The 17,770-nt window shown below is 42.1% G+C and overlaps 2 protein-coding genes across 9 annotated transcripts in view; both read left to right on the top strand.

The window, feature by feature from the left end:
• Positions 1 to 17,770, top strand: part of CFAP69 (cilia and flagella associated protein 69) — a 48,060-nt gene that overhangs the window by 13,592 nt on the left and 16,698 nt on the right. For 7 of the 8 annotated variants that reach the window (XM_073334021.2, XM_073334020.2, XM_073334019.2 and 4 more), the window contains 5 exons: positions 1,138 to 1,261; positions 11,582 to 11,630; positions 11,743 to 11,864; positions 13,073 to 13,289; positions 16,129 to 16,293. In XM_073334021.2, coding sequence (XP_073190122.2) covers positions 1,138 to 1,261; positions 11,582 to 11,630; positions 11,743 to 11,864; positions 13,073 to 13,289; positions 16,129 to 16,293 — 677 coding nt within the window. The remainder of the gene's footprint in view (positions 1 to 1,137; positions 1,262 to 11,581; positions 11,631 to 11,742; positions 11,865 to 13,072; positions 13,290 to 16,128; positions 16,294 to 17,770) is intronic. The other variant, XM_073334022.2, reaches the window with a different exon arrangement.
• Positions 6,825 to 11,451, top strand: LOC144930267 (uncharacterized). Its single transcript, XM_078851914.1, has 3 exons — positions 6,825 to 7,450; positions 8,596 to 9,370; positions 11,428 to 11,451. Exons 1-3 carry the CDS (start codon positions 6,825 to 6,827, stop codon positions 11,449 to 11,451), a joined length of 1,425 nt encoding a protein of 474 aa, XP_078708040.1.

The following is a 17,770-nucleotide window of genomic DNA, read 5'->3' as shown; positions in this document are numbered from 1 at the left end:
TCTCTCAGCATGTTAAGAGAAATGCAGGTTATGCAGTTTATCAGTAATTATTGTGGGCCTGATCCTGCAGAAGGAAAGGACTGTGGAATCCGGCCTTAAATCAATGCAATGCTTTACTGCAATGCTAAAAAAAAATAAAGTATCAGGGGGTAGTCGTGTTAGTCTGGATCTGTAAAAGCGGCAGAGAGTCCTGTGGCACCTTATAGACTAACAGATGTATTGGAGCATAAGCTTTCATGGATGAAGACCCCCTTCGTCGGATGCATGTAGTGGAAATTTCCAGAGGCAGGTATAAATATGCAAGCAAGAATCAGGCTAGGAATAACAAGGTTAGCTCAATTAGGGAGGATGAGGCCCTCTTCTAAGCAGTTGAGGTGTGAACACCAAGGGAGGAGAAACTGCTCAGGATTAAACAAAGACTGTGAATGGCCAGCCAACTACTAAAGCAGTTTCTCCTCCCTTGGTGTTCACACTTCAACTGCTTAGTAGAGGGCCTCATCCTCCCTGATTGAGCTAACCTCGTTATTCCTAGCCTGATTCTTGCTTGCATATTTATACCTGCCTCTGGAAATTTCCACTACATGCGTCCGACGAAGCGGGTATTCACCCATGAAAGCTTATGCTCCAATACGTCTGTTAGTCTATGTCTGTAAGGTGCCACAGGACTCTTTGCCGCTTTTATAAAATTAGTAGTAAATGATATGTTTTATAAAATACAAGGCTGAGAACCAGATCCTCAGCTACATTACTCCATTAGTCAATGGAGTTGTGTTGACTTTCACTGAGGATTTGCCCTTCTGTTTTTAAAGGAAATGTTTTAATCAGACAGCAAGATGCAGTTAAGCATACCTTTGCTTGAGTAAATAGACATCTCTTTATAAACTCAATTTAACACCTGTAAAACAAAGATTTGTGTCCAATTATGCCTGTTTTAGCAGTTGATGCTTAAATTAAATACACCGTGGTACGTATAAAATATCAATTTTGAAAAAACCTTGGGAAGTTGTGGTGCTTGCAACTGCACACTAATGTAGACTTTGAAAAGTCTGACTTGCAATGGGATTCATGTACTCAGGAGCTGCACATAAATAGAATATGAAAAGGAATATAAAACTCTGACTTTCATTTTCTTCTAAGTGCTTTGAAGGAAGTGTTTGTGAACTTACTCATGCATGGTTTCCGTCACTATGATCGCCAGCTGAGAAACGACCTCTTAGTAATAGCCACACTCATAGCTGAAAACCCTGGAGCACCAATGATCGTGAGTATTCATACTTTTGAGCCTTACAGGCTGGTAACATATTAACTACCCTGTTCTGTATGCACTGGATATAGTCCAAAATTACCACTTCCTTGGGATTTACTGTATTGTTAAATTCAGCCTATTCTTTCTCTCATGCTTGGCTATTCAGGGCTTTCCTTCCAGGAAGACTGTTTCTTTCTGTAGTTCCCTCTGCCTCAGAGACACTCAAACCCTTAATACTGTTAGCTCCTGCCCAATAACATAAAGATGATTTGATAGTGAGAAAACAAAACAAAAATAACTGCAAGCCTTAACAGAAGTGTCCTGTTACAGGGAGCCTTATGTTTAAAACTGTACTCATTGTTTGGAAAATCTAAGGAATAAGATTATTACAATAAGTTGCCTAAGAAGTGTGTGTTTACTTCACTGCCCACATCTTCTGGAATACTTCATAGCTTTTACGAGAGAGCTGTACGGTGCCTTGTTTTAAATAAGCTAATATTCTTTTACTCTGTTTCACAGTTGTAGATTTAGAATTCTAAATAGTCGTGACATAACTAATAATTAGTCAAACAAATTTCTGATTACATGAATCAGCTAGATGTTGTTAGGGGCCTGGTCAGGCATGTTCTCCTTTTATGGAATTCATCTTTGCTTGAATAAGAGTTTCACATTAAGTTTCACACTTGAGTACACATTTGCTGGATCGCCCTTATAATTTGGAATATGGAAACATAGAATTTAATTGACGCTTCCTGTTTTCCCAGTGGCCATTTTAGAATGTCTATCACACTTTTACAGTAGCTTATTTTATGTCTGAATTTTTCAGAGCTCAGATCCTCAAAAGTATTTATGTGCCTAACTGCCATTGATGTCAATGGGAATTAGGTGCATAAATATTTTTGAGGATCTGGGCCCAGGCATTTAATCTTTATGATCGTAGCTACAGTAGATATTTAGCAACCTTTTTTCTCCATCACATAAAAGTGCAAAAATTGAGAAATTATGCACTTTATGACAACCTACAAATCAGCTCAAAGATTAAGCCTGGGACTAAGAAAAAGGAAATGAGAACTGTAAATTACTTCTGGAAAACAAGTATATTCTATAGGGTTGCTAATTGTCTAATCACACAAACCCAAACACCCTTGCTCAGCCCCTTCCCCGAGTCCATGCCCCTGCCCTGCCCCTTCTCTGAGGCTCCACTCCCTGCTCACTCCATCCCCCCTCCCTCCGTCGCATGCTCTCCCCCACCCTCACTCACTTTCACTGGGCTGGGGCAGGGGGTTGAGGTGTGGGAGGGGGTATTTGGGGTCTGGGCTCGGGGCTGAGGCCGAGGGGTGCGGAGTGTGGGAGGGGGCTCCAGGCTGAGCCTGGGGCAGGGGGTTGGGTGCAGGAGGGGGTGAGGGGCGCAGGCTCCGGCTGGGAGGCTTACCTCAGGAAACTCCTGGAAGCGACTGGCATATCTGGCTCCTAAGCTCAGGCGGCCAGCCGGTACTGTGCACTGCCCCTGCCTGCAGGCACTGCCCCCACAGCTCCCATTGGCCATGGTTCCCGGTCAATGGGAGCTGCAGAGTCAGCACTCGGAGTGGGGGCAGCATGCAGAGACCCCGCGGCCATCCCTGCACCTAGGAGCCAGTCATGTCAGTCGCTTCCGGGAGCCGTACAGAGCCAGGGCAGGTAGGGAGCCTGCCTTAGCCCCGCTGCGCCGCTGACTGGACTCTTAGCGGCATGTTAAAATCTCCTAGATGGCTTTTAATAGCCACTGGGAGATCAAGACTGATTCTGGGAGACTCCTGGCCAGTCCGGGAGGGTTGACAACCCTAATATTCCATGATGGAAGAAAAATTTTCAGTTTAGACTGGACACTGTATTTATTTTGCATTGTGTATGGAGACTATCCATAAGGTTCAAGGGATGGGTAGTCAAGTACATTACCTTATATAGGCAGTAGATTGAGTCCTCTCTTGAAGGTAATCTCATAAATTTTCTTGTTAATGTTTCACTTTTTTTTTTATTCATATGTGTTTTTCCTCTAATTACATAAATCTCTGGTTTGTCATTTAACATAATGCCATAATAGTAATACTTCTAATAGTAATGCTTCTAATACCTCATGAAACAGTCATTTAAACAAAAAATGGCCATTTTGCTCAGCCCAGCGATTTGAAATTTCAAAAGTTTGAAAAGAATGTCTTACCACATATGAATTGCAAACTTCCTGTAAAAATAAGGCACATAATAAAATTAAAGTTAGCATTTCTGAGTTTACCAGTAGCAGCAACTCTTATTTTTAAAAAAGGGGGTAGCGTGGTAATTGTTAACCAATTTCCATCTTAGTTTATTACCAAATTAACATTTAGAGGAAAAATATGCATGTTAGTATTCCAACAAATTATTTTCATTAAAAGGCTGTTTTGTGGTTGTTCAATGAATATTGAAGCAAGTTGGAAATCTGTTAATTATTTCATCCCTCTATGGTATGACAAAAGTCCTCTTTTTTTTTTTTTTTCTTTTGTGAGGAGGCCCATAAATAATCATTGCAGTATTTTTCTAATGACAAAAAGTGCTTTTTGCAGTTTGAGACTATTGGACTGAGCACAATTTGTCTAGTCAGTTCTTTGTACTATGTCCAGTCCTGGAGGTATTGTTGCTCAACTGGCTGTCTGGCAGCTATAGTTTGCTCACATCTATTTTTTGTCATGGACCATAACAGCCAAATTTTCAATATGTGGCATCCATTTGAGCCCACATTACTCATGCATACAATTTTCATGTGATCAGTTTTAAATTTTTATCATTTGAATGTAAAAAGCATATTTACATGCTGTCATAAATATAAAGGGAAGGGTAAACCCCTTTGAAATCCCTCCTGGCCAGGGGAAAGCTCCTCTCACCTGTAAAGGGTTAAGAAGCTAAAGGTAACCTCGCTGGCACCTGACCAAAATGACCAATGAGGAGACAAGATATTTTCAAAAGCTGGGAGGAGGGAGAGAAACAAAGGGTCTGTGTCTGTCTGCAGTCGTCTTGGCCGGGGACAGAACAGGAATGGAGCCTTAGAACTTTTAGTAAGTAATCTAGCTAGGTATGTGTTAGATTATGATTTCTTTAAATGGCTGAGAAAAGAATTGTGCTGAATAGAATAACTATTTCTGTCTGTGTATCTTTTTTGTAACAAGGTTTTGCCTAGAGGGGTTCTCTATGTTTTTGAATCTAATTACCCTGTAAGATATCTACCATCCTGATTTTACAGGGGGGATTTCTTTATTTCTATTTACTTCTATTTTTTTATTAAAAGTCTTCTTGTAAAACACTGAATGCTTTTTCATTGTTCTCAGATCCAAGGGTTTGGGTCTGTGGTCACCTATGCAAATTGGTGAGGCTTTTTATCCAACATTTCCCAGGAAAGGGGGGGTGCAAGTGTTGGGAGGATTGTTCATTGTTCTTAAGATCCAAGGGTCTGGGTCTGTAGTCACCTAGGCAAATTGGTGAGGCTTTTTACCAAACCTTGTCCAGGAAGTGGGGTGCAAGGTTTTGGGAAGTATTTTGGGGGGAAGGACGCGTCCAAACAGCTCTTCCCCAGTAACCAGTATTAGTTTGGTGGTGGTAGCGGCCAGTCCAAGGTGTAATATTTTGTACCTTGGGGAAGTTTTGACCTAAGCTGGTAAAGATAAGCTTGGGAGGTTTTTCATGCAGGTCCCCACATCTGTACCCTAGAGTTCAGAGTGGGGGAGGAACCGTGACATGGTGGCACAGTGGTGGGATTAACCTGAAATCATTTTGAGATCCAGTTGAGATTTTTTGAACTAGAAATACAGATTTTAAAAAGGAATTTTTAGGAAGTCCAGAAGGCAGCTTTGAAACTGAAAGCAGCTTGGTTTCTCTCTGCTTTGTGGCCAAGCAGAGACAAAAGGGGATTATCTTGTGAATTGCAGGTTTTCTTTGCCTGGAGGCAGGGTACTTAACTCCTGCAGGGAAATTCACAGTCTTCCAACCCAGAGGTTTTTTTTTTTCTTTTCTTCCTAAAAGTAAATAGGGGGTGTGTGCTCTACCCATTTGCCTGGAGACAAAAGTGGCAGGGTTTTTTTTAGGATTTTGATTTTTTTTTTGTTTTACAAGGAGCACAGGTTTGAAAAGAAATTTTTTTTCTTCTTTGGGCTGGGTAAGCAGGTTTCCAAGTAGTTGGAGGTTTTTTGCTTTAATTTGGGCCCAGAGCAGAGACAAGGGAATTGTCTTTTTCTGTAGGCTGACAATCACTATCAGAGAATAGGTATTCTATTCCAGCACAGCAAAATTTTACAGCCAAGTTTTGTTTGTTTATTTCTAAACCTCGGGTGTCAAGTTAGTTAAAAACAGAGAGGTTAGAATGGCCAAATCCTCAGCTCGACTACAGCTGGAATTAGCCAAATTGCAGGCTGAGGAAAAACAAAGGGAACATGAAAGACAGATAGAACTCATGCGGCTGAAGGAGGAGGAGAAGGAAAAAGAGAGGAAGCATGTGGAGGAGATGGAGAGGATAAAGGCCCAGCAGAATATACCAACAAACCCTAGCAATCCTTCTCCAGGTACCACTTCCCATCCCAGAAAGTTCCCCACCTACAAGGCAGGTGATGATACTGAGGCCTTCTTAGAAAACTTCGAAAGGGCCTGCCTTGGGTACAACATCTCTACTGACCAATACATGGTAGAGCTGAGGCCGCAGCTCAGTGGACCCTTAGCTGAGGTGGCAGCTGAAATGCCTAAAGAACACATGAACAAGTATGAACTGTTTAAATCCAAGGCGAGAGTCAGAATGGGGATAACACCCGAGCAGTCTCGTCGGAGGTTCAGAGCCCTAAGGTGGAAACCAGACATGTCATTTACCCGACATGCCTACCACATTGTAAAACATTGGGATGCCTGGATATCAGGAGCAAGTGTTGAATCTCCAGTAAATTTGCCCTTCCTAATGCAAATGGAACAATTCTTAGAGGGTGTTCCTGAGGAAATAGAAAGATACATCCTAGATGGGAAACCCAAAACTGTAATTGAGGCAGGAGAGATTGGAGCCAGATGGGTGGAGGTGGCAGAGAAGAAGAAAACTGGTCGCAGTTGGAGCGGAGACCAGAAGGGACCACCCCAGACCACACCCTATTACCGGGGGCCGCCCAAAGCCCCACCTACCTCCCAAAGAACCCTCCAGACCCCTTATCGTCCCACCACCCCGTTCTCCAGCAACCCTCCTCGCCCCAGTGACCCGTCAGCTGGACGATGTTTTAAGTGTAACGAGCTGGGGCATGTAAAGGCCAACTGCCCCAAGAACCCCAACAGATTACAGTTCATTGCACCGGAATCACACCAGAGGTCCACAGGCCCAGATACCTCCCAGATACCCTTGGAGCGGAGGGAAACTGTGAGTGTGGGTGGGAAGAAGGTCACCGCGTGGAGGGACACCGGAGCACAAGTGTCAGCTATCCATGCTTCCTTAGTGGACCCCAATTTAATCAACCCAGAGATCCAAGTGACGATTCAACCCTTCAAGTCCAACTCTTTCAATTTGCCTACAGCCAAGTTGCCTGTCCAGTACAAGGGCTGGTCAGGAATGTGGACTTTTGCAGTCTATGATGATTATCCCATCCCCATGCTGTTGGGGGAAGACTTGGCCAATCATGTGAAGCAGGCCAAGAGGGTGGGAATGGTCACCCGCAACCAGGCTAAACAAGCCGTGAGGCCTAGCTCTGTTCCGGAAACTTCTATCAGGACCCAGTCAGAGGTGATGGACCTGGACCCCAGGCCAATGTCTGCAACAGCAGTAGTGGATCCAGTCCCAGAGACCCAGACGGAACCAGTCCCAGAACCGGAACCAGCCGAACAACCAACACCAGACCCCGTGTCAGCACTGAATCCAGTACTTGCAACCTCAACACCAGAGGGCCCCACCGAACCTGAACTGGCAGCAGCCGATAACCCTACACAAGAGGCTCAGCCGGAGCCTGAATCCCAACATAGTGCACCAGCGGAGAGCGGTTCACAGTCAACAGAAACAGCTCCATCCCCTATATCGCTTCCAGAGGGACCAAGCCTATGTCTCCAATCCAATGAGGAACTGATGTCTCCAGCATCAAGGGAACAGTTCCAGACCGAACAGGAAGCAGATGAAAGCCTCCAGAGAGCGTGGACGGCGGCACAGAGCAACCCACCGCCTCTCAGCTCTTCTAATCGATCCAGGTTTGTTGTAGAAAGAGGACTTTTATACAAGGAAACTCTTTCTGGGGGACACCAGGAAGACTGGCATCCTCAGAGACAGTTGGTAGTTCCAACTAAATACCGGGCCAAGCTCTTGAGCTTAGCCCATGATCACCCTAGTGGCCATGCTGGGGTGAACAGGACCAAAGACTGTTTGGGGGGGTCATTCCACTGGGAGGGAATGGGCAAGGATGTTTCTACCTATGTCCAGTCTTGTGAGGTGTGGGAAAACCCCAAGACCAGGTCAAAGCTCCTCTCCAGCCACTCCCCATCATTGAAGTTCCATTTCAGCGAGTAGCTGTGGATATTCTGGGTCCTTTTCCGAAAAAGACACCCAGAGGAAAGCAGTACATACTGACTTTCATGGATTTTGCCACCCGATGGCCGGAAGCAGTAGCTCTAAGCAACACCAGGGCTAAAAGTGTGTGCCAGGCACTAGCAGACATTTTTGCCAGGGTAGGTTGGCCCTCCGACATCCTCACAGATGCAGGGACTAATTTCCTGGCAGGAACTATGAAAAACCTTTGGGAAGCTCATGGGGTAAATCACTTGGTTGCCACTCCTTACCATCATCAAACAAATGGCATGGTGGAGAAGTTTAATGGAACTTTGGGGGCCATGATACGTAAATTCGTAAATGAGCACTCCAATGATTGGGACCTAGTATTGCAGCAGTTGCTCTTTGCCTACAGAGCTGTACCACATCCCAGTTTAGGGTTTTCCCCATTTGAACTTGTATATGGCCGTGAGGTTAAGGGGCCATTGCAGTTGGTGAAGCAGCAATGGGAGGGATTTACACCTTCTCCAGGAACTAACATTCTGGACTTTGTAACCAACCTACAAAACACCCTCCGAACCTCTTTAGCCCTTGCTAGAGAAAACTTACAGGATGCTCAAAAAGAGCAAAAAGCCTGGTATGATAAACATGCCAGAGAGCGTTCCTTCAAAGTAGGAGACCAGGTCATGGTCTTAAAGGCGCTCCAGGCCCATAAAATGGAAGCATCGTGGGAAGGGCCATTCGTGGTCCAGGAGCGCCTGGGAGCTGTTAATTATCTCATAGCATTCCCCACCTCCAACCGAAAGCCTAAGGTGTACCATATTAATTCTCTAAAGCCCTTTTATTCCAGAGAATTAAAGGTTTGTCAGTTTACAGCCCAGGGAGGAGACGACGCTGAGTGGCCTGAAGGTGTTTACTACGAAGGGAAATGTGCTGGTGGTGTGGAAGAGGTGAACCTCTCCATGACCCTTGGGCGTATGCAGCGACAGCAGATCCAGAAGCTGTGCACTAGCTACGCGCCAACGTTCTCAGCCACCCCAGGACTGACTGAACGGGCATACCACTCCATTGACACAGGTAATGCTCACCCAATTAGGGTCCACCCTTACCGGGTGTCTCCTCAAGCTAAAACTGCTATAGAACGGGAGATCCAGGATATGTTACAGATGGGTGTAATCCGCCCCTCTGAAAGTGCATGGGCATCTCCAGTGGTTCTAGTTCCCAAACCAGATGGAGAAATACGTTTTTGCGTGGACTACCGTAAGCTAAATGCTGTAACTCGCCCAGACAACTATCCAATGCCACGCACTGATGAACTATTAGAGAAACTGGGATGGGCCCAGTTCATCTCTACCTTGGACTTAACCAAGGGGTACTGGCAGGTACCGCTAGATGAATCTGCCAAGGAAAGGTCAGCCTTCATCACACATCTCGGGCTGTATGAATTTAATGTACTCCCTTTCGGGCTGCGAAATGCACCCGCCACTTTCCAAAGACTTGTAGATGGTCTCCTAGCGGGATTAGGAGAATATGCAGTCGCCTACCTTGACGATGTGGCCATATTTTCGGATTCCTGGGCAGACCACCTGGAACATCTACAAAAAGTCCTTGAGCGCATAAGGGAGGCAGGACTAACTGTTAAGGCTAAGAAGTGTCAAATAGGCCTAAACAGAGTGACTTACCTTGGACACCAGGTGGGTCAAGGAACTATCAGCCCCCTACAGGCCAAAGTGGATGCTATCCAAAAGTGGCCTGTCCCAAAGTCAAAGAAACAGGTTCAATCCTTCTTAGGCTTGGCCGGTTATTACAGACGATTTGTACCGCACTACAGCCAAATCGCTGCCCCACTGACAGACCTAACCAAAAAGAAACAGCCAAATGCTGTTCAGTGGACCGGAAAGTGTCAGAAGGCCTTTAACAAGCTTAAAGCGACACTCATGTCTGACCCTGTACTAAGGGCCCCAGACTTTGACAAACCGTTCCTAGTAACCACAGATGCATCCGAGCGTGGTGTGGGAGCAGTTTTAATGCAGAAAGGACCTGATCAAGAATTCCACCCTGTAGTGTTTCTCAGCAAAAAACTGTCTGAGAGGGAAAGCAACTGGTCAGTCACTGAAAAAGAATGTTATGCCATTGTCTACGCTCTGGAAAAGCTACGCCCATATGTTTGGGGACGGCGTTTCCACCTGCAAACCGACCATGCTGCACTAAAGTGGCTTCACACTGTCAAAGAAACTAACAAAAAACTTCTTCGGTGGAGTTTAGCTCTCCAAGATTTTGATTTCGACATCCGACACATCTCAGGAGCTTCTAACAAAGTGGCTGATGCACTCTCCCATGAAAGTTTCCCAGAATCAACTGGTTAAAATCGTCCTTGAGATGTGGAAAATATTGTTAGTCTTTATGTACTTGGTAGTATATTTAGAGATGCATGTGTCTTATTAACTCTGTTTTCCTAGAGCTCCAGGAAGAAATCCCAGCCAGTGTTTCACCCTAGCTGAGATTTGGGGGGCGTGTCATAAATATAAAGGGAAGGGTAAACCCCTTTGAAATCCCTCCTGGCCAGGGGAAAGCTCCTCTCACCTGTAAAGGGTTAAGAAGCTAAAGGTAACCTCGCTGGCACCTGACCAAAATGACCAATGAGGAGACAAGATACTTTCAAAAGCTGGGAGGAGGGAGAGAAACAAAGGGTCTGTGTCTGTCTGTAGTCGTCTTGGCCGGGGACAGAACAGGAATGGAGCCTTAGAACTTTTAGTAAGTAATCTAGCTAGGTATGTGTTAGATTATGATTTCTTTAAATGGCTGAGAAAAGAATTGTGCTGAATAGAATAACTATTTCTGTCTGTGTATCTTTTTTGTAACAAGGTTTTGCCTAGAGGGGTTCTCTATGTTTTTGAATCTAATTACCCTGTAAGATATCTACCATCCTGATTTTACAGGGGGGATTTCTTTATTTCTATTTACTTCTATTTTTTTATTAAAAGTCTTCTTGTAAAACACTGAATGCTTTTTCATTGTTCTCAGATCCAAGGGTTTGGGTCTGTGGTCACCTATGCAAATTGGTGAGGCTTTTTATCCAACATTTCCCAGGAAAGGGGGGGTGCAAGTGTTGGGAGGATTGTTCATTGTTCTTAAGATCCAAGGGTCTGGGTCTGTAGTCACCTAGGCAAATTGGTGAGGCTTTTTACCAAACCTTGTCCAGGAAGTGGGGTGCAAGGTTTTGGGAAGTATTTTGGGGGGAAGGACGCGTCCAAACAGCTCTTCCCCAGTAACCAGTATTAGTTTGGTGGTGGTAGCGGCCAGTCCAAGGTGTAATATTTTGTACCTTGGGGAAGTTTTGACCTAAGCTGGTAAAGATAAGCTTGGGAGGTTTTTCATGCAGGTCCCCACATCTGTACCCTAGAGTTCAGAGTGGGGGAGGAACCGTGACACATGCACAAATTGCACGCACAAACACACGTATGTGTGTACAAATGAATGCACAAACGTTACTCAAATTGGCAAAATTGTATGCTCACAAATGAAGGGAGCCACTTTGCAAATTTAGCCCTAACCACACTATGAGACTGTTGTCTTCATCTGTGCCAGACTGGACCAGTGAATGCCAATCTTTTGGGGATTCCACAGACTTGCATATATTTGTGCAGAATGAGGTATACATTTTGATTAATTGAACCCTTAGATTACCAAATACCTTGTCACCTAATTTGGTAAAATGCTGAATATACTGACAAATGAGAGCTGACATTTTGAAATGTTGTCAAGAAAATAGTAAAACTTACAATGAAATTATGAGGTATGATTTAATTAAAACATTTATTTTGTATGTCTGTTAGGAAAGTGGATTTACTAAGCAGTTAATTCTATTAGCAACGTTTAATGAAGGTAAGATGTCTTCTTATTGCACATGTGAAATATAAGTGCTTTTTTCCTAATTATCATATTTTGATTTTTTTGTTTAGCTTTAGTTGTAATTTGGCTATAATTTCCTTCCCAGTTAAAAGTCACAATCCTTTGGTAAGAGGTCTTAAGCTTACCTACAGTTATGAAGACTTTGAGCTGAAAAAATTGCTGTTTAACATGGTTGCAGTCTTAGCAAAAGATCTGTGTGCAGTACAGGTAAGTTGTACCCAAATTGGTTGTGTAAATAAATGAGAGCATTATACTGATCATAGCAATATCCTTTACTGTCCATGTCCATATGCTCATCTGTAGGTGAATAATTCATAATCTTACACCAGTACTTAGCTTCAGACCTCGTGCTGATGCTGTATTGCAATATAAGGTGTCTATTTTTTAGAGGTTTTGCAAATCTAGTCCAACACTAAAAAAAATTACGTATTCTGAAAAGCGAAAGCTGGGCATGACTCAAATGCAAATGTAGACGAGGACAAGCCAAGTTCATCACTGTCTCAGAAACCACGTTTTACTGAATTGGTGCAGAATATGAACAGTATTTGTCTTCACTGAACTATATTCAGCACTAGTTTCAATGTACCTGCTCCTATTGCCGACCACGGGTAATTTTCCTAGTACAGACTTGTCCTGTCCTGGGCATTTTCTCCCTATTTCTGCAGATTCTGACAGCCTGAAGGAGCCACTGGGCAATGAGTCAGTAAAACTGATGAGAGGCTAGCTGAGTGCATATGGTAGCTAAGAATTATCATGCATCAAGCTTGTCATTAGTTGCGACTGTCCTCCCACCACACACCTGTCTTTGAGCCTTTTATATCAGCATTACACCATACCACTAACATCACCCGCAACAGTCAAAATATCCCTGACACCCCCATCAAACTTGCCTCCTGTGATGCAGATCCTCCTACCCTCATAATGACTTCAATTTTATAATTATTATTATTATTGGTTGTATTATTGTAGCAGCTTTAGGTCCTGGCCCATAAGTGGGACTCCTTTGTGCTATAGGGCTGTACAAACAAAGACCAAAAAGAGGTCCCTGCCCCTATGATTATTTATACCAGATGAAGATGTGGCCCAACAGCTTTATCCAAGAGACTAACAACACACTGTTTTTTGTTTTGTTTTTTTAAATTAATCACTGAATTAGAACAAACTCGTTGAGGGCTTGATCCACTGACCATTGATACAAGGTGATAGTAAAGTGACCATTTATCATGCGCAGAGAGAGTCTGTGCATTGCCTAAACACTGAAGGGTACATTTTAAAAGCCTTAAGGAGGAAATTGTAAACAGTTGAGTTAAAAACTATTTTAAAAATTAGTTGACTGAGTCTCTTAGATTTTTTTCGTATTTTCATGTGACATCTTTAAGCTATATCTGTATCCTATTTATCTTTTGAATCTGCAGCTGCTAAATGAGGGTAAAGTGGTGCTGGCTTTGTTTCATTATGTAAAACCAAATGAAAAGCCTGGTGTACGTGACTGGTCAGCAGCCCAATATGAAGAATTACAGCTTCATGCAATTGCTACATTAGCTTCAGTGGCTCCATTGTTAGTGGATGACTACATGACCTGTCAAGGGAATACTCGTCTCCTTATGTTTCTAGAATGGTGTGTGGGCCAAGGTGAGTTGACTTTAGACATCCATCCCAATTATATATCATGGCCCTGAAAATACAGCACAACTATTAAACAGAAAAACTGATGAACATGGAATACAATTTTCAAATATAGTTCCCACAGGAACTATATCAGTTTTCTCATCAGTTTTTGAAAAACTTAAATAGGAATGAACTCTCGTACTGAAGAAAGATGCTCTACAGTTTTCTACACAACAGCTCATCCAATGCACCTCATAGCTGGCCCACATTACTTTTTTTTATTCCAGTTTTGAGTGTTTCCTGCACAGAAATAAGTAAATTTAATCAGATGAGTATTTTATGATACAGATAAATATTCACTTAATCTGGTAATCTCAGTTTTCCCTCTTTTTAAAGACACCATAATAGAGGCTCTACTTAAATGTATACCCCAAATTAAAAAACATAGTAAGAGAACCAAAAAAGTGCCACTGTGGCTAAACATCAAAGTAAAAGAAGCAGTGAGAGGCAAAAAGGCATCCTTTAAAAAGTGGAAGTTAAATCGTAGTGAGAAAAATAGAAAGGAGCATAAACTCTGGCAAGTGAAGGTGTAAAAAAATAATTAGGAAGGCCAAAAAAGAATTTGAAGAACAGCTAGCCAAAGGCTCAAAAAGTAACAGCAAAAAAAAATGTTAAGTACATCAGAAGCAGGAAGCCTGCTAAACAACCAGTGAGGCCACTGGACGATCAAGATGCTAAAGGAGCACTCAAGGACATTGAGGCCATTGCAGAGAAACTGAAAGAATTCTTAGCAATGGTCTTCACGGCTGAGGATGTGAGGGAGATTTCCAAACCTGAGCCAGTCTTTTTAGGAGACAAATCTGAGGAACTGTCCCAGATTGAGGTGTCATTAGAGGAGGTTTTGGAACAAATTGGTAAACTAAACAGTAATAAGTCACCAGGACCAGATGGTATTCACCCAAGAGTTCTGAAGGAAATCAAATGTGAAATTGCAGAACTACTAACTGTCATCTGTAACCTATCATTTAAATGAGCTTCTGTTGACTGGAGGATAGCTAATGTGATGCCAATTTTTAAAAAGGGCTCCAGAGTTGATCCCAGCAATTACAGGCCAGTAAGCCTGACTTCAGTACTAGGCAAACTGGTTGAAACAATAGTAAAGAACAAAATTGTCAGACACATAGATGAACATAATTTGTTGGGAAAGAATCAACATGGTTTTTGTAAAGGGAAATCATGCCTCACCAATCTACTAGAATTCTTTGAGGGGGGTCAACAAGCATGTGGACAAGGGGGAACCAGTGGATATAGTGTACTTAGATTTTCTGAATGCCTTTGACGAGGTCCCTCACCAAAGGCTCTTAAGCAAAGTAAGCTGTCATGGGATGAGAGGAAAGGCCCTCTCAGGGTTTGATAACTGGTTAAAAGATATAATAAATTGTCCCTTCTCAGAATGGAGAGAGGTAAATAGTGGTCTATACTGAGCTAAGTGCTATTCATCTTATTCATAAATGATCTGGAAAAAGGGGTAAACAGTGAGGTGACAAAATGTGCAGATGCTACAAAACTACTCAAGATAGTTAAGTCCCAGGCAGTTTGCAAAGAGCTACAAAAGGATCTCTCAAACCTGGGTGACTGGGCAACAAAATGGCAGATGAAATTCAATGTTGATAAATGCAAAGTAATGCACGTTGGAAAACATAATCCCAACTATACATATAAAATGATGGAGTCTAAATTAGCTGTTACCACTCAAGAAAGATCTTGGCATCATTGCGAATAGTTCTCTGAAAACATCCACTCAATGTGCAGCAGCAGTCAAAAAAGCAAACAGAATGTTGGGAATTATTAAGGAAGGGATAGATAATAAGACAGAAAATATAATATTGTCTCTGTATAAATCCATGGTATGCCCACATCTTGAATACCACATGCAGATGTGGTTGCCCCATCTCAAAAAAGACACATTGGAATTGGAAAAGGTTCAGAAAAGGGCAACAAAAATTATAAGGGGTATGGAACGGCTTCCATATGAGGAGAGATTAATAAGACTGGGATTTTTCATCTTGGAAAAGAGACGACTAAGGGGGAATATGATTGAGATCTATAAAATCACGACTGGTGTGGAGAAAGTAAATAAGGAAGTGTTATTTACTCCTTCTCATAAGAATTAGGGGTCACCTGATGAAATTAATGGGCAGCAGGTTTAAAACAAACAAAAGGAATATATTTCTTCACACAACCCGCAGTCAACCTGTGGAACTCTTTGCCAGAGGATGTTGTGAAGGCCAAGACTGTAACAGGGTTCAAAAACGAACTTGATAAATTCATGGAGGATGCGTCCATCAATGCTATTAGCCAGGATGGGCAGGGATGGTGTCCCTAACCTCTGTTTGCCAGAAGCTGGGAATGGGAGACGGGGAATGGATCACTTGATGATTACTTGTTCTGTTCATTCCCTGTGGGGAACCTGGCACTGGCTACTATCAGAAGATGGATATTGGGCTAGATGGACCTTTGGTTTGACCCAGTATGGCCGTTCTTATGTTCTTTTACTTGTCTTATTGGAGCACGGATTCCACTGAAAAAAACTAGTCAGTAACTTACTGAGCTAACTAAATTGTTGAAATAATTAAAAATACTCATTAAAACACATTTGTAATGATAATAAAAAGTATAGTTATAAGTATTTTAAGATTTCTTATTAGAAAATTATTTTTAAACAAAAAGCCCTTTTTAATAAGGGATTAGTTACTTTGGTTTTGGTTTATTTGAAATCTGCAAAAGAGCAACTGAAAGCACAATTTTATTTTGAATCTACACTAAATTGCAAAAGCAGATGTTTGTTTTGATTTATCTGCAGATCCCTTCTTCGGTCAAGGTAACTGTTTCCATGGTGCAGGTGGTCGTGGCAACAAACTTGCACAGATGCGCTATAGTCTGAGAGTCCTGAGACCTGTGGTGTCCCTTTGTGACGAAGCTGTGAACCTTGATCTTTGTGATCAGGGAGCAATTAACCAACTGTTGGGTAAAGCACAATTTATGTTGTGATATTTATCCAATATATAGCACGTTCTTCTGTTGAATATAGTGTGTTTCAAATGTTGCACATAAGTGTACAAACTGGGAATGTTATGTTCTCTAATTTCCTATTTTTACCTTCTAGCACATAAAATTAGATGTGCTCCATTTTTATAAATTTCTAATATTGATGTACAAACAACATTGTGCCATGTGGTACAGGTACTAGTTCATAGATATTAACACTTGAGGGTCGTCATCAATTACCAGCTTTGACTCTTATCTGAGATACTTGCCTTTCTTCACTTAAAAAAGGAATTACTAGTAATCTCTTTCATGAAACCTTTCTGTCAAAGTATGGTCTCTTGATCAGTTAGACATATCCAGATCCATCCATGTTGTTGTGCTTTACTTTTTAATGCATGTCCCCGACTGCTGAAAAATTTCAATATGTGAGAGCACGAGTAGGGGGAAAAGTGAAAACAATGTAAAAATTCATTGATTTAATTTGTTTTAATGTTGTGACACTACAACACACACACAAAATAGAATACTTCTGTAAAGCCAAGGGATATAATTTGCAAGTGCAAGCTGTCTAATTATTATTATTATTATGGTAGCACCTAGGGACCCCAATTATTGACCAGGGCCCCATTGTGCTTGGTACTGTACAAACACATAACACAAAGATTGTTCTGGAGGGTGGAGAGAATCTACACTGAATTGCAATGAGAGAATAGTTTAACATCCATCTTAATTCATTCTTTATCCTTTTTTTGGTGAGAGTATTCACAAGGGTAGCAGACTCATTGGTCTCTGAACAAGTATCCTATGATAACTTTTTACCAGAATTGACTGAACTGATCTGAATCCATGATTTAATAATAATATCTTGTTCTCATAGAGCACTGTTTGTCAGTAAATCTCAAAGCACTTCAGAGTTTAGGAGTGAAAGGTTGTGGATCCCATTACTGTTTTGTATTCTCTGAACTCCCATATAATTTACATTCATGATTATGGCCCTGATCCTTGCCTGCTGAAATCAATGGTAGAACTCCTGTTGACTTGGATAGGAGCAGTGTCAGAGACTGTGACCCTAATTCTCATTTACACTAAGACCATTTTAAAGCACTCTGACAGAGAAAAGGGACCTTAAAATGAGCGGAAATGTAACTCACACTCACTTTTGCTGCCAGAGTGGTGTAAAGGGGCCTTTGTATAAATGCAGAATCAGTGCCTACACATAAGTCTTTTATCTGTTAAATGTTGTGCCAGGAGAATAAGGGAGAGAAATGCAGAGTAAAGCTTCTCTAGTTCTGTCCCACTCTGCACCTCAGACCACTTCTTAGTCCAATATAGCATACCTACTATAATGTACTATTTATTATTTTTAATTTGTGTCAGTTGTGAAGTCAGGAATTGTTTACAAAGTTATTTTTATTTTGTTTTGCTTTTTAAATAAAACTTCCAGGAGTGCAACAGAA

This window comes from Lepidochelys kempii, chromosome 2 (genome assembly GCF_965140285.1).
Source record: "Lepidochelys kempii isolate rLepKem1 chromosome 2, rLepKem1.hap1, whole genome shotgun sequence".
Taxonomy (NCBI): Eukaryota; Metazoa; Chordata; order Testudines; family Cheloniidae; genus Lepidochelys; species Lepidochelys kempii.
This window is presented reverse-complemented; position numbering and strand designations above follow the sequence as displayed.